We start from the raw sequence: 22098 nt of genomic DNA, 5'->3' as shown, positions 1-22098 counted from the left end.
AGGCAGAAAGACCACCATTATGGTAGGCAGAATAATGGCACCCCCAAATATCGAGCTTTGGATTTTGCAGATATATAGTTAAGTTGGGGATTTTGAGATAGGGATACTATTCTAGATTATCTAGGTGGGCCCAGTATAATCACAAGAGGTAAGCAATAGAGCAATGCCATATGAGAAAGACTTGACTTGGCTTTGAAGATAGAAGGGGACCATGAAACACAGAATGCAGGCAGCCTCTAGAAGCAGGCAAAGGCATGGAAACAGATTCTCCCCCAGAGTCTCCAGGAGGGACAGAGCCCTGTCAACTTTTTTATCTTAGCCCATTAAGACCCATGTTAAACTTGCAAGCCACAAAACTTCAAGATAATATATTTGTTTTAAGTCACCATATTGGCAGTGATCTGTTCCTAGAGCCATGGAAAACTAGCAGAACCATATACAAAGAGAGGGTTGGTATGTTTGGAAAATGGGCAGGGACAGGAGGAAGGGATGAAGTGCTCCTTTTGTTGTGATGCGCCAATGTGATGCAAAGAAGTTTGGATTTTATCCCATTATAGATAAATAATGGGAACCCAGCTAAGGTTTTCTAAATAGCAACATGAAATGAACAGACTGCTGCCAGCTTGCTTCTCCTACAAAAGCAATGCGTAGAGCTAAACCCCAGTTTCACAGGGCAGTGTAGTAAAAGGTGTCTAACTAGAGGTGGCCCGTGGCCCATAGGGATCTGGAACCAGTGTGTTATAAGTCAGATCTATGAGTTGATTCAAAATGACTGTGTGTGTGTGTGTGTGTGTGTAAGCTAATACTTTATGAAGAGTTCTATTCACAATTCTTAATAGAAGAAAGGCCTAGGAAGTAAAGCAGAAGGGGCAAGTCCTATTTCAGTTACTTTGCTTCTTCTCATTGTACTCAACAGTGGTCCGCTGTTCTGCTGTCTACAAACTATGCACATATGAGCAGGCAGCCATGAAAGCTCAAGTTTAACAAAATTAATTTGAGAATGACCAGATTTTGCATGGGTTAACCCTGACCAGTCAGTAATAGCAGCTTGTAATGCCCCGCGCCTGTCCTGGCTCAGCTGGAAAATTGCCACAATCAATTAGCAGTGTTTGCCATGGGCTCCATATTTGGCAGGGGATGGGTGACAGCTCTAATACTGGATGACCTAGCTTCTCTGTTTAAATATAAGTAATCCAGTCATTCTTTCCAAACATTCAGCCAGTCTCTTTTATGTACAAGGCCTCAATATCTGCCCTGTAAAAGTTTATGGTCTGGTTGAGTTGACTACTCTGTGTCTGGAAAACCTAAATGAAGCAATCTTCCACCTTGCTGTTACAGAATAACTTATTCAAAACCGAACTACATATAAGAAAAACTTGGTAAGAGAGCAACTTATTTTCAGACAATGTGCTATTACCCTAAACTAGCAATATCTGATAGTAGAAACAACAGTAAAAGTTGATTAAAATTTATCTTAATAAAAACAAAACCATACTTTACATTGTGCAGCTTCCATCTGCATAATTTCATAAGATATTTTACTCAGACATCCTTATGCAATGATGCCATACTTCTCTGTCTCTCTCTTTCTCTCTCTAAGATTTATTTATTTATTTGAAAGAGAATTACAGACAGGCAGAGAGAGAGAGAGAGAGAGAGAGGTCTTCTATCCACTGGTTCACTCCCCAGATGGCTGCAATGCCCAAAGCTGCACCTATCCGAAGCCAGGAGCCGGGAGCTTCTTCCGGGTCTCCCATGCAGGGGCAGGAACCCAAGGATTTGGGCCATCCTCCACTACCTTCCCAGGCCATAGTAGAGAACTGGATTGAAAGTGGAGCAGCCAGTACCTGAACTGGTGCCTGTATGGGATCCCGGCACTGTAGGTGGCAGCCTTACCTGTTATGCCACAGAGCTGGACCTGATGCCATACTTATTCTCCACTACAGAGTACCAGCTCAGTATAAAGCACTCTGTTTCTTGGATCTTCTCTGCCTTGATCTTTGGGATACTGCACCCTTAGCTATTCCTATGATTTTTTTTTTTTTATTGCCCTTTCTCCAAGGGTTTCTTTTCTGCATTCACTGGACCTTTACCTTGGTCTTCTCATCTGTGGCCCAGTGTGTTCTTTTCTGGGTGATTTATTTTTCCTCATGACTGCATCAGTAATCCACATACCAGTGTCTCCACATCTTTATTTCAATCTAGCCTCTCTCAAGTTCATGTTCAATCCATTTACTAAGTTATTGATTTATTCAATATTGAGAACCTGAGGTTTTTTCATCCCAGGGACAGGTGTGCAAAAAGACATGAGAGTGAAATATAAATTTGTGGATAAAGGCTGGGGCTACTTTGGGGAGTACTGGAGGGCTTTGACAGATATGCAAGGTAAAGAATGCAGCATGACTGGGGACACAGAGCTGTTATGGGGAACTACTAGGAGCTCAGGAAAGGGTCTGTGATGGGGTGGGGGTGATGGCAGGTGGGAAAAGGGGCTGCTCCAGAGAAGAAGTTAAAGAGGTAGATGGGAATCAGGTGTGAAGGATCAAGTCTTAGAACTTGAGTCTTACACTACTGACAAATGAAAACGTGGACAGTGTTGTAAATCAGCTCTTTTTTCAGACTGACTTTCAGAGCAACAGGGCACATGGATTGGAGGCAGGCCAGACTAGAGACAGGACTTCAAGGAAGGAGTCTAGTTCAGTGGTGCCCGTAAGAGATGACAAGTACACCAGGGAAAAGCCAAGGGAGGTGGTAGCCAGAAACAGGACTGAGAATCTCTGAGATGCAGTGATTGATTTGTATGTCTGGGCAGGACCAGAAAGGAGGCATTTTACACAACTCCCATGTAATTAATTAGAGTATCTTAGCCAGGTGCTGCGGAGAGGAGGCAGGCACACCTGTCTTGAGAGATGAGGGGCTGAGAGCGGTTGTGAGGGCTCACCTACAGGGCGAGGCTGGCAGCACCAGAATCATTTCTCAGCACGTGGTACAGCACTTATAAGAGAGGCATCCCTGATGCTACCACTGCCCCCAGTTCCCCAGCTTCTGGGCAGAGCACTGGGGGCTTGCTGATGGGACCAAAAGAACATTGGTGTGGGTGGATTTGCCTAGTTCTGGACTGAGACAGCAGCTCATTCAGAGCTGGGCCCAAACTGACTTCTTTGTAATCAGTGGGAATGGGAAGCTTGCTGAGCAGATACTTAAATACAATCCTAAACTTGCCTTCCATTGAATATTTGAGTTTGCTTATGGTGCAAGGAATAACTTAAGGGAAGGGTTTGTTCTTTATTGAAAAAATTAAAAGGTTTGAGCAAAGGGCTCTAGAAGTATCCAATGATAGGGCCAACCGATTTCAGACAGGGCTGGCAGGCACAAGCTCAGGGCTAATCCAGATCACTCCCATTGGCACGTTACAGCTGTGCCTGTCGTAGACAAGAAAGGAGGTGTATATTCCCCAGGGCTGTACTTTCTGTCCCTTCTTGAAATCAGTGCAGGCTCTATGTTTGCAGCAATAGGGCCCATGTCAAGGAGACCAGCCACCTCCTTTCTTGCCCAAAGGCCAGACTCCCCTGGCTGGCAGTTAGTATAGAGCAACCATGTGGAAAGCTGCAAAGCCCACTCTCCCTGGCCCTCAGCAGGGGAAGGTATTTGAATGAAGACTGTGTTAGTGTTTGACTCCAAGCTTTACCCAGGGCTCTCTTCCAGGTGTCGCCAGGCGGCAATGGCTTAAACTTTCAGTAATAGAAGTGGGCATGAGCTGCACTACCCAGCTGCTGGCCCAACCTGGCTGCTGCTCTGCTTACTGCCTGCCTGTCTTTATGCTGTTTCTGCTGCCAATCCCAAGAGGGAAGAGTTTTTTTGTTGTTTTGTTTTGTTTTGTTTTCCCTACATCTGGGCTATTAGACTTTCTGAAGATAACCTGTTTTTCTCTATTTCAAAATAATTTCAAGGGACTTGAAACTCACTTCCAGGAAACTGTGGACTGTCACCAGTGCTTCACCTTGCTTAGCCTTTCTCCTCAGTGTGCAGGACCTACGGAGGACTTTGAGTCCCTCCTGCCCTAGTGGGGCTTCTCATCCTCAACATGGCTGCCTCTTCTCCCTTCTCAGGGCGTCAGTGTTTGTGTCCTAAGGAATGGGTCGTCTGTTCCAAAGCCCTCATTAGCATTTCCCCTTCTTATGAAATAGCATTTCTGGAGGAGGGCCCTAAACTCCCAGGATTCTCAAGACAAGCGTGCATAGCACACGCTCTGCAAGGCCCTATATCGTGGACTTTTATTCCTTGGCAGGCCGGGTTTATTTCTAACCCCTACTTGTCTCAACTAAGCCATTACTCCTGTTGGGGGAACTGTCCTCTCTCTTTTATTCCCCTTTCAGGTGTTAGCCAACCCCAGGGAGCAATCTCACCTTTCTAGCTTGTCCTTCTCTGAATTTCTCTGTATTTCTAATACATAGTTAAGTGTATAATTTTTCTAGTGCATAATAATTGCTTTATATTCAGATGTCTCCAAGACTCCAAAGCACCTTTTGTGTAAAGACCTGGTCTTAAGTGTTTTTTAATCCTTACAGCAATTGGTATTCAGCTGCTAATACAGTCTTATAAATACTTTGAGTTTTGTGTAATTGATATGACTGGCTGCTGATTGTTTTTATCACTTAGATAAAGCTGGCTGGCCAGCTGACAGATCATTGAGAACACATGCAAAATGTGCTAGGCCTATCAGGGACTTTCCCCATCAAAGTGAGAGAAAAGCAAAGTTCCTCCCTTCAAAAATTCTGTGTGGAGATCATTGAATGCCTATTTTCTACTTTGTTCTCTTTATGATCATTTGCCATATTGTCGTATCAACATAATATCAATTTGTCAATGGCACATGGTTTGGGGATGTCTCTGACAAGGCTGGTAGACAATTTTTCAGATCCAAACAAATCCTACAAAGGATTGTTTTATGCACAAAGTTTTAAAGTAACTATCTGGACATGCATGACAGATTGGACATCAGCCCAGGCTGTGTATTCAATCGTTGGTCACGGTGGACAGGGCACAATTGTACTGCACTGAGTCAGAAAATGTGGGCTCTGTGAGTGCTCTCTGTTCATGGCTTGGGGACTTGGCCCCTGCTTCTCACACTGTCATGTGGGCAGAAAAGTGCAGATCTGCCCTCACTTAAAGAGGTGGTGAGGTTGGGGTGGGGTAACAACTTGGGGGGAGGGGGTTGTAAATGTAAATATTGGGCAAATGTAAAGGAAGCTACTGTGCTCTTAAGAGTTACATCAAGGAGAGTTTGAATTACAGGATCCCCTCTGTGTTTCCCTGAGAGCCAGTTCTTAGTGAAAGAAACTATAAAAACACTTCACTTGCAGGACTGGGAGGAATGCTCATTATGCAATTCTGCTTTGTGATCCTAGGCTGGTAAAGGCGGAAAAGCTATTTAACTGCCCTCTCAGCAAGAAGCAAATAGATGAAGTTTTATTCTGATGAAAGAAGAAACCCTAGGTGATCCCTTTCTGAGTCGTGAATCCAAGTGGCCTTACTCAAAAAACTAGAGATACAGGAGTGAGGCTGGTTCCGTATTTTGAAATGCAGGTTAAGTAGGCAATTGCTTTTCATTTCAACAATAAGGGCATATATTTCAGTCATGGAAAGTAGCCCGGCAGGAGCCACAGCTCACTAGGCTAATCCTCCACTTAGCGGCGCCGGCACACCGGGTTCTAGTCCCGGTCGGGGCGCCGGGTTCTGACACAGTTGCCCCTCTTCCAGGCCAGCTCTCTGCTGTGGCCAGGGAGTGCAGTGGAGGATGGCCCAAGTGCTTGGGCCCTGCACCCCATGGGAGACCAGGAGAAGCACCTGGCTCCTAGCTTCAGATCAGCGCGGTGCGCGGGCCGCAGCGCGCCAGCCATGGTGGCCATTGGAAGGTGAACCAACGGCAAAGGAAGACCTTTCTCTCTGTCTCTCTCTCTCACTGTCACTCTGCCTGTCAAAAAAAAGAAAAAAGAAAGTAGCCCCCACAAACTCACCCTTTTGCAGCCTCTGCCTCCTCTTCCAGGTGACTCAGGACCTCTGCACCCAGAGCCTCCTTTGGAGTACACGACCCTCTTCAGTTTCACAGGGAAAAAAAAGGATGCATCTCTGAAACTGACTTTGAAAAAAATACTGGTCTATATTTTCAAGTTAGTTTTTTGGTAAAAAAATAGACATATTTACATAAAATATCCAAGCAATGGGTGAAATTTGTAGGAAATGTAGAGTCAATGGAGATGACCAGTAAGTTAGTACTAGATGGAATTTAAAGGGCCTAAAAGTAGAATAAATTCACTCAACATGTATTCACATCCTTGCTGCGAAAGAAGCATGTTTTGAGACCCTGGGGACACAGTAGTGAATGACATCAGTGATAGAAGCCCAGTTCTCCAGAAGCTCACATCTTAATGGGGGCAGAAATAGCATATAAATATATAGAAGGGGGCCAGCATTGTGATATAGTGGGCAAAGCTGTCACCTGCAGTGCGGGTGTCCCATGTGGGCACCAGTTTGACACCCAGCTGCTCCACTTCCGATCCAGCTCCCTGCTGGTGTCCCTGGGAAAGCAATGGAGGATGATGGCCCAAGTGCTTGGGCCCCTGCACCCATGGGGGAGTTCTGGAGGAGGCTCCTGGCTCCTGGCTTCATTCTGACTCATCCCTGGCCATTGTGGCCCTGGAGGGAGTGAACCAGTGGATGGAAGACTTTCTCTCCCCCCCCCCCCCCACTTTCTCTAACTCTGCCTTTCAAGTAAAAAAAAAAATCTTTACTAAATAAATATATAGAAGGGGAGTCTTTGAAAAGTTCATGGAAAATTCATATTACAAAAAAAGCATGGATTTCAATTTTTTTGCACCAAAATAGACTTAGCCTTTAATTCCATTTTTTTCTCAGAGCATTTTGAAGTATCCTCATATACAGCAGCTAATGCTGTGCAGACAAAGGCAGAGCCAAGGTAGAGAGTGATGGGATGGACACTAGTTTTGCATAGATGACCAGGGAGGACCTTGTTAGTAAGGTGGCATTGAGCGGAGGCCTAAAGAGCAGAAAAGAGGCATCCACAACTGGTTCCAGACAGAGGCAATAGTAAGTGCAAGTGTTCTGGTGTGCCTGGCACATTCCAGGATTAGCAGAGCCCAGTGAGGCTGGCAGCTGGTGGGGAGTGTGCCAGGGGGACAGAGGTTGAAAATGCAAATTGTGCAAAAGCCAGGAGCCTCCCCTCAGGCCACAGGAAGGCCTTCTCTGGCTCCTACCCTGAATGGAGCACAGCTGGGGAATGTACATTGCAGTAACTCATGAGTCTTAGTGTTCTCTTTTTTCAAATTTTTGTTTATTTGAGAGAGAGAGAAGGAGGTTCTATCTGCTGGTTCACTCCTCCAACTGCCTGCAACAGCCAGGGCTGGACCACAGCTGAAGCCAGGATGCTGGAACTCAATCCAGGTCTTCCACATGGGGGTGGGGGTGGGGGGAAGAAGTGAGAAAAACACTTCCACTAACAGTACCTTAAGAGTTTACCAGGTATCTAGAATCTGCAAGAAAATATAAGCTCACATTGGCTTCAGGCCAATATTGAAGAAAGCGTATTAAGAATATTGCTCTCTGCTTTGTAGCCATTGTGCTCCGAAGGCTTCCCAGGGGACATGCGTTTGCCTCCTCCATCCTGGCAGGGCTCTGTCAACCTGAACTTGTGGGCAGGTAGCTAGGGGTTAGCACTTCAATAAAACCTCTTTCTGATCCATGAGTTCCTCTAGCTTTTTTTTTTTGGGGGGGGGGGGCTAGAAAATATTGTGGCTCGTGGTGTCCAAGCTTCCAGATAGCCATCAGCTCCTACAGGACTTCACTCTGAATATAGGATTTAATATATTAAATACTCCCAGAGCTTCTTGAGAAATGGAGAAATGGACTTGGGAGCAAATGAAAACAAGAATCCCAAGTTGGCAGGATTAGGGCTATAGATTATCAAGTGACATAGCAAATTCATTGGACTAGAATGAAAAATTAAATCTTCCTATGTATGCATTCCAAATACATCAGGAGAATGTGTTGAAAGGTCATTATTTTTAAAGGACAGAGGGGAGTGTTGAGGGGAAAAAAAATCCCAACAGAAATATGTTGGGAAGGACAGGTGCTTCTGAACCAATAACAGGTTGAGTCAGGAACCTGCTAAGATTGGTGTTGATGCTGACACAGCGTGGTGACCCTTTTATCTGCATCACAATCAGTTTTGGGGACTCTCCTGACAGTATAAAGTACCATCAACCATCGACCAGTGCATCTGTCCTGTTTGTATTCAGTTCCTAAGTTTGATTTATTCCCTGGCTCATCAGATATGTGAGGAGATGTCTCTGATCAATTACAGACTTACCTTTACTGGATCTAAACTGTTTTAGTCAACTCATTTACAATGAGACTTTGTTGACAACAAGTCCGTGATGAAACATCAATAAGCTCTTCTAAAAGATATACCTGTAATTAGAATGGCCTTTGTTTCATGTCTTAGTTGCTGACATTTAAAAATCACCTTTATAGAACCAAGAGATTTTAACATAATCTCCATAATCTCTGGCCCCATGTGAATCCCAGGCCCCATTTGAATGTGAGCAGCCATGGGCTTTTTATTCTGGTTTTAAGCCACTAAGTTAATTGTGCGACCCTGGGCAATCATTTATTTACTCTGGGCTTCCCTTTCTCAGTTTGTATAAAGGAAAAACCTTTATGAAGACATCTAAAATTTCCTAGGTCTAATGTTCTAGTTCTGTGAACAAATATGTATGATAGACCTTATTTTCATCTTGTTATATTACACCTGTAGATAAAAAGCCTTTAATAGAATTTTTTTCTCTCCCTGCTTTGTAAGAGTTTGATTTTCAGTTTCTCTGCAGTAGTGAATCCCATGAGGACATCCCTTTTGGTGATCAAGTTAAACCAACTCTTGTGTTTAGTAGGATATCAGTATCTCACTTGCATATTAAAGTTACATTTTTAATGATTTGATGACCCAGGGTAATTTAAACATTCCACTTCTTAAAGCTGTACTTCGTATAATTCTTTCTCTCAATCAGAAAAAAATACCATGTAGAAAAAAGTGTGATGAAGATCCAAGAATAGTTTCTTACTACTGTGCACTATTGAAAATACAGTCATAAGCTGCCATACAGCTCTCAGTTTGTGACAGTTTATACCTTTGAATGTCATCCCTGCTGCCTGTCATTGTAACACCCTCCATCAGTCAGGTGTTCAGAGAGACAGTGAAGCCAGGAGGAGAGGTGAAGGGATCAGGAAGGAGCTACCATGGCGTCTCCTAGGCTATGCTGGCAGACAGGCCTTCCTCCAAATGCTGCAGCAACAGAGTGCTGCCCAAGAGACTGTTAGTTGAAATTCTTAATTTATGTACATTCCACTGGCAGTGCCAGACATCAGTTTTTGGCAAATGAGATGCTCCTTCCCTAAGAGAGTTGTTGCTATAATTGTAGACATCGCTGGTGTTGCTTTAACCTGCTACAAAATAGTCATTATATTCTGTATGTTCCAATTCCTTTGCCTGTTTGAATCTTGCCCACTGCGTTTAGTTCAGGCCCCTGTTTGTTCTTTCCTTCTTGGATGCTAAAATAGTCTAGGCCACCTCTTCATCAGCAGCCACGCTAAGGTCAAGGCCATCTTTTTTTTTTTTTTCTTTTAAAAAATGTTATTTATTTTAAAGGTAGGGTTACAGAGAGGGGAGAGAGAGAAAAATCTTCCATCCACTGGTTCACTCCCAAAATGGGACTGAGCCAGGCTAGAAGCCAGGAGCTTGATACTCCATCCGGGTCTCCCATGTAGGTAACAGGGCCCAAGCACTTGGGCCGTCTTCCACTGCCTTCTCAGGTGCATTAGCAGGAAGCTAGATTGGAAACAGAGCAGCTGGGATGCCAGTGTAACCTGTAGCACCACAATGCCAGCTTCAATGCCATCTTTCTAAACACAGAACCAGCCATATGCCTATCCTTGGCATTTATGGGTTTTAATTATGTGGGAAAGGAAGCTGCAGAATACATCCATAGTCATATACATTTCCTCAGCTGTGTCAGGTTCTCTTTAATCACTATTTCTTTGAATTTGTTGTTCCTTTTTTTGGGTCAACATCTCTCCTCTGCTCCATTTGGTGACTCCATTAAAATTAAACCAAGCATTCACTTCTTCCAGAAAATTCCTGGCTCTTCCAGACCACGTGGTCTTCTCCTTATCCCAGCGGATCCTTGATACCCCTTTGCTGGACTGCTGTCACATTGACATGTAATTGTGGACTTGTGGTTCTATATCTTCCACCGAGATTCTTGGAAGACCAAGAGTAAAGATTGTGTCTTACCTTTCTAGTCCCCAGTGTGCCTTGAAGGGTAATTTCTCAGTTATTGTATATTGATTTGAATTGACCTCCCCTGGATGCTTCTAAAAGTACCCCAGATGTGAGGCCATTCCATACTTTGATGTGATAGCATTTGCTGTCTGATTCGCATATTACCTTTGTCTAATCAGAGGCATCAAGGATCTGTGTACACATATACACTCCAGAACATGTAGAAGGAAGGAGGGCACATCTCTTTCTGAGACATGACTTTGGCCACTGAGACAAAACTTAATGGATTTATTGGTTAAATGATTTGATTCCAGGCTACAGTAACTGCTATAGAAACATACCTGTCCTACAAATTTCTTGGTCATTAACCAGATTCAGAGACCACCTTAGCTCCCTGAAACTGTAGAATATGCTGGGTTCGGTACTGTGGCTCAGTGAGTTACAGCCCCAGCCTGCAGTGCCAGCATCCCATATGGACACTGGTTTGAGTCCTGGCTGCTCCACTTCCAATCCAGCTCCCTATTGATGGCCTGGGAAAGCAGTAGAAGATGGCCCAGGTGCTTGGGCTCCTGCACCTGTGTGGGAGATCCAGAAGAGGCTCCTGGCTCCTGACTTTGAATTGGCTCAGTTCTGGCCACTGTGACTATTTGGAGAGTGAACCAGTAGATGGAAGTCCTCTTTCTCTCTATATATCTACCTCTCTCTGTAATTCTTTCAAATAAATAAAATAAATCTTTAAAAAAAGTTCAGTATATGCTGATCATGAAGAAATTAGGTGAGTCAGAATGGGTGATTGAGAATTTTAATGTTATAATTTTTCTCTAAAATGGCTTAAAACCACTTTTAAAATATGTTTTTAATAAACATTGTATGGATTTTATTTAATTTTAAATATGGGAAAGGAAGTTGCAGAATGTGTCCATAACTGACATGGCTTCAATGTGCTACCAGCCTTAAAGAGATAGTGTTAATGATTTAATGAATGTTATTCTCTTTCCAACTCATATGAATTTAATTTTCCACTTCTTGTTTCATGAGTAGAAATCTATTCTCAATCAGAGGCAGCTTTTGTGCCTTTGGTATCATTTGTGCACAGATCAAAATAGTGATGCATCTTAAGTAGATGCTGTGATAAAATCTCCTTGTGTGACTATACAGATTTCTCATCATAATGGGTGGGAAAATGCCAGCACTAACACTGCCAAGAAAAAAACAATAACATGTCTTCATCCAGTTCAAAACACCCTTAAACAAGAGGGCCTTTTCCTCCCAGTTCCAGAAATGCATGGACAAAATAGTCTTGTTGATGATAGGAAGAGAAACAAGAAATAAGACTCAAAAAAGTGTTTTATTAAACATTTCTAGGTAAAATACAATTGTTGGGAGGTAGGTACAGGGGACCATTAAAGAGGATACATTTGGTGTTTGCTAAATATTTTCTTTTGTTCTATTTATAGAAGGTAAAGTATTTTATGAAAGTTTTCCCAAAGGCCGTGTGCAAACACTTGAAACTGCACAATTTGTTCATTGTAGCTTTTGTGTTAAAGCCTGGTTTTGAAATCTGTGGTCTTTGTTCTTGTATTCTGAAGGACTGCATTTTTAAGCTGCTGGATTATAGTACTTATGGCCTACTCTTTAGTAGCTAAAATGTCTTTCACAATGTTAGAGTGCTATTAACTAAACTTTTTGTATTGCTGTGTAAAAGATCCTTGTCTAACATGCTAAAAAAGCTGCATTTATCTACATTCCCAAGATTCAGTTACACGATGTCTTGTGTTCTTGAGGTAATTACTCTTAAACAGTGACCAGTGGTTCTAAGTGTAGCTTCATATAGCAAGTATATAAGATTATGGGTGCCCAGTGTTAAGCAAACCCAACAGAACTATATGTGAGGGTTTCTGACCCCCAGGAGCACTCCTGAGAATTGGAAAGTTGTTTCCTCAACATAGAACAGGAAAGTGCAAGGATCATATGCCATGGAGAAGAGTGAGAAGTTTGGTACAAGCTGCAGGAATTAGGGGAAGGTTGGAAGACCTAGAACCTTGATGAGCCCTGGAACTCACAGCAATGGGATGGATGCTGGGTAGGCATGCAACAAACACTGTCTGTCTGCAACACCTAGGCCCCTCCCACTATCAACCCCCAAGCCCATAGCACCCAGAGATCATACTGAAATTAACTGTCTCTCTCTTCCCAACCATACAGTGAATGGATATGGCCTGCATTTTTTTTTATTTGTTTTTTGTTGTTGTTTGATTGATTATTTGCTTTGGTTTTTATCAAAGAAGCAAACAGATATCTTCCCCTCGTTTACCCTCTAAGTGCCCACAAGGCCAATGCTGGGCCAGATTAAAGCAGGGAACTGGGAACTCAATCCAGATCTCCTACATGGGTGACAGGGACCCAACCTCCTGAGCCATCACCTGCTGCCTTCCAGGGTACACATTAGCAGGAAGATGGATTTGGGAGTGGAGCCAGGACTCCAACCCAGGCACTCTGATATGAGATGTGAACATCCCAAGCCCTCTCTTAACTCTTCAGCCAAACACCCACTCCTGGCCTGTGATTTGTTGAGCTTTGTAGAATTCCCCATTTCTTGAATCCCTGGCAGTGTGCCCAACACATAATAAATACATTAAAAAAAAACTGAATGGAAAGAACGTGGTATAAGACACAGTGAATCCTTACTAAAACCACTAATTTATTAGTGTTCACAAGTTCATTTATTTTCAGAAATAAGTTTTCATAGAGTTTCAGGGTAAAAGCACTCTGATGTCAATAACCTGTGAATTGTATATCACATTTTCTGCACCTTAGTAACTTTTCGAACTGGGAAAGGATGGGAGTGAGAATGGAGAAGAGGAGGAAGTCAGTTTGCTGACTGAAATTCCTGCATTAAAACAAAAGTCCCTGCCTCTGTGTATCTGCAGGGCTCTAAGGGAGCTGGATGCAGTTTCAGAACAGTTGCAATATTTCTGGCCCAAAGTGCCTGCTGACACTATTAAAATATAATAGCACAGCTGTCTCCCTTCTTTATTCTTGCTGCCACAAACAATATGTTTGAAAGTAGAAACCAATGTGACTGGCCTCTGTTTGGAAACAGCTCTGGAGGTAACACATTTGAAAATTTGGTTTGATCTTCCATTTGTTGCATTCGCTATAACTGTTGGAGGGGGGAGTTATAGTATATTTACTATGTATATTTATTAGAACCTGTCTCCTAGTGTGTCATTTATTTATTTACTTATTTTTTTATTTTAAAGTCAGAGTTACACAGAGAGAGAAGGGGAGAGAGGGAGAGAGGGAGATAGGGAGGGAGGGGAGGAGGGAGGGAAGGAGAGAGGGAGGGAGGGGGGAGAGAAAGAGAGAGAGAGAGATCTTCCATCCGCTGGTTCACTCCCCAGTTGGCTGCAACGGCCGGAGCTGTACTAATCCGAAGCCAGGAGCCAGGAGCTTCTTCCAGGTCTCTCACGCGGGTACAGGGGCCTAAGGACTTGGGCCATCTTCTACTGCTTTCCCAGGCCATAGCAGAGAGCTGGATCAGAAGTGGAGCAGGCCAGGTCTCGAAACAGCACCCATATGGGATGCTGGCACTGCAGGTGGTGGCTTTACCTGTTATGCCACAGCACTGGCCCCTCCTACTGTCTTTACTCTGACTCTCCCAAGATATTTAGTAGGGCGTCTGCTCGGACATGGGCATCAGGGAGTCTAAGACGAATGACTCCAGCTCCTACCCTCAGATACTCACTGCAGCAAATGCCTAGATGGGCAGCTTGTGCCTTCTTGGACCGGGGTTCCTGCAAAGGATCCCTGTGCTGAGAGTCACTTGTAATGACTTCTGGTGATGGCATGGCAGTCTGTAATGTATTAAACGAAACCACAGCCAAGGATTTCTGTTTTTTAAGATTTATTTATTTGAAAGGCAGAGCTAAAAAAAGAGAGAGAGAAAGAAAAAGAGAAAGAGGGATATCTTTTGATTTACTGGTTTATTCTTCAAATGGCCACAGTGGACAGGGCTGGGTCAGGCTGAAGCCAGGAGCCAAGAACTCCATCTGAGTACCTCATGTGGGTGGCAGGGGGCTAAGCACTTGGATACACATCTACTACCTTCGTATGTATAATAGCAGAGAGCTGGATTGGAAACAGAGTTGCCAGCACTCAAACCAGTCTCATATGGTGTTGGCAGGCAGCAGTTTAACCCAGTGTACCACAATTGCTGGCCTCCAAATATGTCTCTTAAAACGCGTAACTTAAAATATACTCAAGAAGCCCAGTTTGAATCAAGGGTATTTTATCCGTTATGCTAATTCTTGATCACCAAGACAAGCAATAGGTAAGAGCTTGGTGTACATGTGATTGTGAACCCTTACACTTGTACTGTGCTTAGTGAGTATTTAGCCAAAACAGCCAACTTAAGGGGGTTAGAACTGGGGTCTTGGCCCAGTCTGTCTAAAACCCAAGCCCATGCTCTTAACAACTATTTTTTATTGAACGTAGGAGTTTTACAACCACCCTGATAAAAGGAACCACAAGGGTATTCAAGGAAAGAAAGGCAGTTGCAAAGTCACAGGAGGGCATCAGTCACGCGCTGCAGCCACACTGCTCCTAGCCACAGGGGTTTGGCTGGCAGAGCAGTGTGCTGGCCTCTCCAGGGCAGGAAGGCCCTCCAGTCCTAAGGGGCATGTGGAAATCTACAGCACCGTGCTGAAGAAATATATGCCCTGAGGCTAATTAATCACCACCAGGTACCTCTTCAGTTTTACTGTACAGAATTGGAATACTAATTTCTGCCTTTGGAGAGATTCTTCATTCATCCAGCAGACAAATTCATTGAGCATCTAACATGTCAGGGGCAACTTCAGACACTGCAGATACAAAGATAAATGAGGCAGACAGTGTGGTCACTGTGGTACTGGTGTAAGGACAGGCATAATAGGGCTGTGGAACAGAATAAAACAGTTTAGACATAGCCCCACACACATGCAATTGTTTTCAAGAAAGTCATCCATTGGAGAAAAGATGATTTTTCTTACAGAGGGTGCTGAATCCCCTGGACATATATATGAGGATTGGACCTTCACCCTTTTGTATACACAAAAATAACTGGAATGGGTCAGTGTGAAAACTGAAACTGGGGGCTGGCGCCGTGGCTCAATAGGCTAATCCTCCACCTTGCGGCGCCGGCACACCGGGTTCTAGTCCCAGTCAGGGCGCTGGATTCTGTCCCGGTTGCCCCTCTTCCAGGCCAGCTCTCTGCTATGGCCAGGGAGTGCAGTGGAGGATGGCCCAGGTGCTTGGGCCCTGCACCCCATGGGAGACCAGGAAAAGCACCTGGATCCTGGCTCCTGCCATCGGATCAGCGCGGTGCGCCGGCTGCAGCGGCGGCCATTGGAGGGTGAACCAACGGCAAAAGGAAGACCTTTCTCTCTCTGTCTCTCTCTCTCACTGTCCACTCTGCCTGTCAAAAATAAAAAAAAAAATTAAAAAAATAAATAAATAAATAAAATCTTATAAAAAAAAAAAAAACTGAAACTGGGAAGGAGTACAGGGAAACTCTTGGTAGCAATGGATATCTTGCGTATCTTGTTTATTGTGGTAGTTCCACAGGTGTATAGACTTGTCAAAACTCACAAACACGTGTACCTACAATGAGCACATTTTATTTTATTGTGTGTAAATTATACCACAGAAAGTCAGTTTTTAAAAGGAAATTATATCCTGTCACTCCCTTGCTTAAAAATGTCAAATGGGGGCTGGCGCTGTAGCGTAGTGGGTAAAGCCACCGCCTGCAGTGCCAGCATCCCATATGGGCGCCAAGTCCCGGCTGCTCCACTTCTGATCCAGCTCTCTGCTGTGGCCTGGGAAAGCAGTAGAGGATGGCCCAAGTCCTTGGGCCCCTGCACCCGTGGGAGAGACCCAGAAGAAGCTCCTGGCTCCTGGCTTTGGATCAGCGCAGCTCCAGCCATTGTGGCCAACTGGGAGATGAACTAGTGGATGGAAGACCTCTCTCTCTGCCTTTCCTTCTCTTTCTGTGTAACTCTTTCAAATAAAAATAAATAAATGTTAAAAAAATGTCAAATGAATATTAGATTAAGGTACAAACTCCTTACTCTAGTCTACGAACCCTAGGTGACTTGGGCTTGCATCTCTGGCCCATCCTATAATTCCTCTGCCCTTGCTTTCTTGCCCTGATGGGCATTCGTGGGATGGTTTGCTTTTGGTTTCCTAGAGTACTCTTCTTTCAGCTGTCACGTAGCTCAGGGCCATGAGCACTGAAGGAGGACCGAAGTCCTCCCGGACTGCATAACTCAGTAATGAGCACATTATGGTGTGTATTTTCAATATGTATTTTTAAAAGATTTATTTATCTGCAAGAGTTAGAGAGAGAGAGAGAGAGAGAGAGGTCTTTCATCTGCTGGTTCATTCTCCAAGTGACTGCAGTGGTCAGGACTGAGCCAAGAACTCTATCCAGGTCTCACACATGTGTGGCAGGGGCCCAGACACTTGGGCCTTATCTTCTGTTTGTCCCAGGCCATTATCAGGGAGCTGGGTTGGGAGTGGAGCAGACGGGACTTGAGCCAATATCCATATGGGATGTTGGGGTCACAGGCAGTGGCTTTAACCACCACACCACAACGACATCCCCTATAGCATCATCACTACTGAAATTCGTATTTATACATGTAGTTATTTATTGTGTGCTCTTGCCTTTGAGAACATAAATTCCACATAACATTAAAGATTCTGTATCTCTAGGATTCAGAATAATGTCTATCCAATAAGAGATATTCACTAGATATTTTTGAACGATTAAAAGGTAAGGAATTCATATCTTATAACGTAGGCAGTAGAGACATTGAAGGTTGCTAAGTAAAGGAATGGCGCTGCATAATTTGAGTTGTAGAATGGAAAGCTCTACCAGTGGTGTCTGGAACTGGAGTAAGACTGAAGGCAGGCAATCGTGTGGAATCTACCACATGATTTCTAGTAAGAAGATAGGGAGATCCAAACTGAGACTCATTGAGAGAAGACAGCAGGATGGAGTAGCGCCAAGCAGTGTTTAAGAGTGGAGTTGTTTGTAGTCAACAACATGTAATTCTTGGTGTTTTGAGGGCATGAGGGCAATAGTTGGATTGAGAAAGGTGCTGCTCTGAACTGAACTAAATGCTCTGAGAAATGCTACATGTTTAGCAGATAAGAAAATTAGTCGGGCTTGGGAATGTTCAATTTGAGTTACTGGAAACAAGCAGTTAAGATCCCTGCATGCCATACTGCAGTACCTGTGTTCATTTCCCAGCTCTGCTCCAGACTTCAGTTTTCTGCCAGTGCAGACTCTGGGAGGCAGTAGTGATGGCTCAACTCACTGGGTTCCTACCACCCAGGTAGGAGATCTGGATAAGTTCCCAACTGCTAGCAATGGCCTGTCCCAGCTCTGGCCATTGCAAGCATCTGGGGAATGAACCAGGGGGTATGAACTCTATCTACCTACTTCTGTCTTTCTGCCTCTCAAATAAATAAATAAAATGTAAAATCTGAGCTACTTGTAAAAAATCCAGGTAAAAATGTCCAGTGGACATTTCAGGAAAGAGTCAGGACTGAGGACATGGGTTTGAGAGTTATTAGGTATGGTGGCAATAAAGCCATGGCAGTAGAACTGTGTGTTAGAAGACAAGAGGGCCAATATTGACTCCCCAGCAGTTAACTAACTTTTAAGGAGTAGAAAGCAAAAGAGGAGTTACTAAGGAATAATGAAAGCAATTAGGAGGAACCAAGTTGGGAAGCTATGGAGAATTTTGAGAAAGAATGCCAATAGTAGCCATTATCATAGAGATTTGGTAAAAGACTAAAAACTTGGCAACTAGGAGAACTGGTTCCTTGAGCAAGAGCTATTCCAGGAAGGAGCAAATCAAATTCAAAATGTAGCTGTTTGAGGAATTGAGGAAAAAAATGTAGGTTGCTTTTCTCAAGGTAGGAAGATGTATAGAAGGAATTCATGCCTACAAGCCTTAGTAGATGAATGTTGGCTTTTGTTTTGCTTTTGAGAAGGTAGGATACTACAGGGCCAAAATGGTTGGCTTGAAAGCTCAAGATGGGCGCTGTCGCTGTGGCACAGTGGGTTAAAGCCCCGACCTGCAGTGCCAGCATCCCATATGGGTGCCAGTTCAAAGTGCTGGCTGCTCCACTTCTGATTCAGCTCTGTGCTATTGTGCCTGGGAAAGCAGCAGAGGATGGTCCAAGTCCCTGGACCCCTGCACTCATGTGGGAGACTCGGAAAAAGCTCCTGGCTCCTGGCTTTGGATTGGCTTAGCTCTGGCCATTGTGGCCATTTGGAGAGTGAATCAATGCATGGAAGACCTCTCTCTCTCTCTTCCTCTCCCTCTCCCCCTCCCCCCCCCTCTACCTCTCTGTAACTCTGTCTTTCAAATAAATAAAATAAATCTTAAAAAAAAAAATAAAGCTGAAGATGTCTATAAGTATTGTGGGAAGAGGATACTGAACATTCTAAGCCCTGATAAAACAGACTGTCAGATGTCACTGATGGCCTGGCAAGGATTGGAGATCATTTGTTTATTTTGGCAAGAACTGCACAATTGTTATCATTTTCAAAGTAGTACTCCTGTATCCTGGGTATAGGGGCCAGGATGACAAAGGATTAGCATGATCAAGTTTGTATATTGGCAGAGTAATTGTGGCATAGACAAGGGATGAAGTTATTGTGGTTTTAAGTCTGCATGTCTGGGTCTCGACTTAGAAATAAAGTTTGCAGGTCAGCAGTAGTGGGGGATATAGGCAGATTGAAAGATGTAGAAGAGCTAAAAATCCCAGTGAGGGGAGTAAGAGATCGAGAGCTGGAAGAATGGTTAGTAGAAGTTAAAAGATGGTTTGTTTAGAACTGCACAATTGCTTGGAACTTTAGAATTTAGAATTTAGAAAAGTGAAAGGCCCTTGTTGTAGCCAAGGATTAGTGGGTGAAATGGAGGGTAGAAGGATAGATGAAGGTTAGACCTTTGAACATGGAAGTAACAGCCACCTCTCTGCTACCCCATACCTACTGATCTTTTCTCTCCAGCCTCTGGGAGTTAGATGAAGACTGAACCCAGGGAATTCAGTGAGTGATCAAGAATCAGTAGATGCCAGTTACACAGAGTGCAGACAGCAAGATGGGGTGGAGCTCAAAGGAGCACAGGCACTGGCATAAGGGGGAAGGACTGTCCCAGAAGCCTTAGTGGAGTTACAAGAATGCCAGCATGACTCTGATGAAATCCTTCCAAACGCTGGCAGAGCCCAAGCTCTGACCACTGGAATAAATGGGAGGTCATATTTACTGGAATAAAAGTGGTTAAGGAACACATGAGGTGAACAGTCGGGTCATTTCCAGTGAAAACAGGTGAGGGGGTGGAAAGAGTCCTTGTGATACTAAAGGAAAGAAGCCTGAAATGATTTTTTAACTCAGTGAAGTAATGTGATATGAAATAAATTCAGGCTAAGAAATGTATTTGTTCCCACTAAGAGTCCTATGTTCTAATAGCAAAAATAACAAAATTACATTGTTATGACTTCTGTGAAAAACATAATTTAACCTTTGGAACATCTTCTGAATGTGTGTTTGAAAATTATATAGGTTTATATTTTACCTGGATTGCTAACTTTGTAAATATGAGTAGTATTTTTAAAAGTATGAATGCTAATATTTATGTATGTATGGCTTTTCTTTCTTAACAGATTCTTAATCAAGTACCAGCTCTGTGGATCCAGGACAGGTTCGTCCCATGGCCTGCTCTGAACAGTGTGTTGTCTAGTAGAAGATTCCATTGGCAAACCATCTCTCTATTGCCTTACAGAGCAAGCTAAGAAGATGGGTCGATTGAAGAGCCATCTGAAAGTGTGCTTTCTACCTTCTGTGCCCTTTTTAATCTTAGTATCCACTCTAGCCACTGCTAGGAGTGTGACAAACAGCACTTTAAATGGCACTGACATGGTCTTGGGCTCTGTGCCTGTAATCATGGCCAGAACTGACCATATCATAGTCAAGGAAGGGAACAGTGCCTTGATTAACTGTAGCGTTTATGGCGTCCCTGACCCACAATTCAAGTGGTATAATTCCATGGGCAAGCTGCTGAAAGAAGAAGAAGATGAGAAGGAAAGAGGAGGAGGTAGGCCTTAACGTCGACTGTCATAAAATGGAAACACAGGCTTTAGAGTCAGCACTCACCATGTTAGTTGTTCTTATGCAGGTCATCTAGTGATCTCATTTTGTCTCTGTTTTACAAAGGCAGAAGACAGACTAAACTTTCAAGGCTCAAAGTATTAATTCGTTTTTTTTTTTTTTTTTCCCACTCATTGAATCAGAAGACAAAGGCCAAATGCTGAATTCTTTTAAAAGGCCTCTTGGAAATTTACAATGTAATGCATATTCAAATCTTTATAGAGACATATGCAAAATGGATTTTCCTTAAGTATATGTTCCATTTATGAGGCAGTTTTGTTTTCTTTCATGGAGATGGCTCAAATAAACAATATAGCAGTTGTTGGAAGATGTCAGTTGAATTCATTGACTGTGAATTTAAAGACCACACTTGTTAAAAGAGGTCTACCCAAGCTCTAAACTCCTGGCTGGGATCATTCTGTGCTCCTGGAGACCTGGCTGCAGTCTCTAGACTAAGGCTAAGAGGGAGAGTGGATGCAACAGTCAGAGATGGCACACGGCAGTAGAAGAAAGCTCGGTTTTTAATGAATGAGTTTCTGACCAAACAGTGTGAATCACCTTTATAAGCAGTGCATTTACTTCGGATGACTCCAGCCAGAGACAGGATTGGGTCACTGGGAATCAGTAGGCTTTTTATTTTAGATGAGAGAAGTAATTGTCTGAAAAACCCAAGGCTGATCTGATTGGCCTGCAGGAGTTAATCTACTTTCTCAGCATGTACGTGGTGATGAAGTGGGGACTGGCTGTGGGGGAGCAAAAGAGACTACTGTTCTGAGGTGGAAGCTTATTAATTTCTTTCATTCATGTTGCACTCCCCATTCTATGACCCTATAACCAATGAACAGTCCCCAGAAGACTTTCTGCTCCAGGAAAACCTACATTTTTAATCTCTTTCCTTCATTTTATCTTAATTGCTTTGAAAAAGAATAGAGGCTAATGCCTTAAATCTTCCTCTGGAACTAAGTGAGTGAAATTTTAGTGCAGTTACATCTTTCTGGTTCACAGCTGTATTCCTAATGGTCAGGCTGCTGGAAGTCCAGCTGACCTTGAATGTGCCGTTTCACTATGGTGCTATCACTTAGGTGCCTTTTGGTCAGCCATTCAAGGTTGCACAGCAGAATAAAACTTCTTCCTATAATTCAAAATGTTATCCATTATCAATCATCTGCATGTTTAACCTGGGAGGGTGAAACTCCTTTCCCACCAAGTAAAGTTGTAAAACCATAGAAATTTTAAATTAGAAGGCATCATAGAAACATTATGGCCCAAATACCTTTTTACTGACATTGGCCCAAGTTTCTGCTGTTACTAAGTGGCAGTGACTAGAACCTTCATGCTGACTGTGGAAAGATGAGGGATCACCATCCCTAGCCCATGGGCAGGTTTCCATTCCTGCAGCCGCTTCTTCCACACTTCAAGTCAAAAGGAAAGGACATCACTCTTGTGAAGGGACTAGTAACCATGGTAACATATACACACTCAGGCCCCAGTACCTTATCATTCTTTCTACAGGGTTGGGCCAACTGCTAGGGGATCA

General features: G+C 43.5%; 1 protein-coding gene across 2 annotated transcripts in view; it reads left to right on the top strand.

Moving 5' to 3' along the window:
- MFAP3L (microfibril associated protein 3 like) overlaps positions 1–22098 on the top strand; it is a 42347-nt gene that overhangs the window by 4308 nt on the left and 15941 nt on the right. The window contains exons 2-3 of one of the 2 annotated variants that reach the window (XM_008249776.5): positions 20078–20115; positions 20197–20508. The exons of the other annotated variant lie outside the window; for it this stretch is intronic. Of the exons in view, the coding sequence (XP_008247998.4) occupies positions 20078–20115; positions 20197–20508 (350 nt within the window). The remainder of the gene's footprint in view (positions 1–20077; positions 20116–20196; positions 20509–22098) is intronic. 2 annotated transcript variants of the gene reach the window in all.

Source organism: Oryctolagus cuniculus, chromosome 2 (assembly GCF_051225735.1).
Source record: "Oryctolagus cuniculus isolate XC-2025 breed Fujian yellow rabbit chromosome 2, ASM5122573v1, whole genome shotgun sequence".
Classification (NCBI taxonomy): Eukaryota; Metazoa; Chordata; class Mammalia; order Lagomorpha; family Leporidae; genus Oryctolagus; species Oryctolagus cuniculus.
This window is presented reverse-complemented; position numbering and strand designations above follow the sequence as displayed.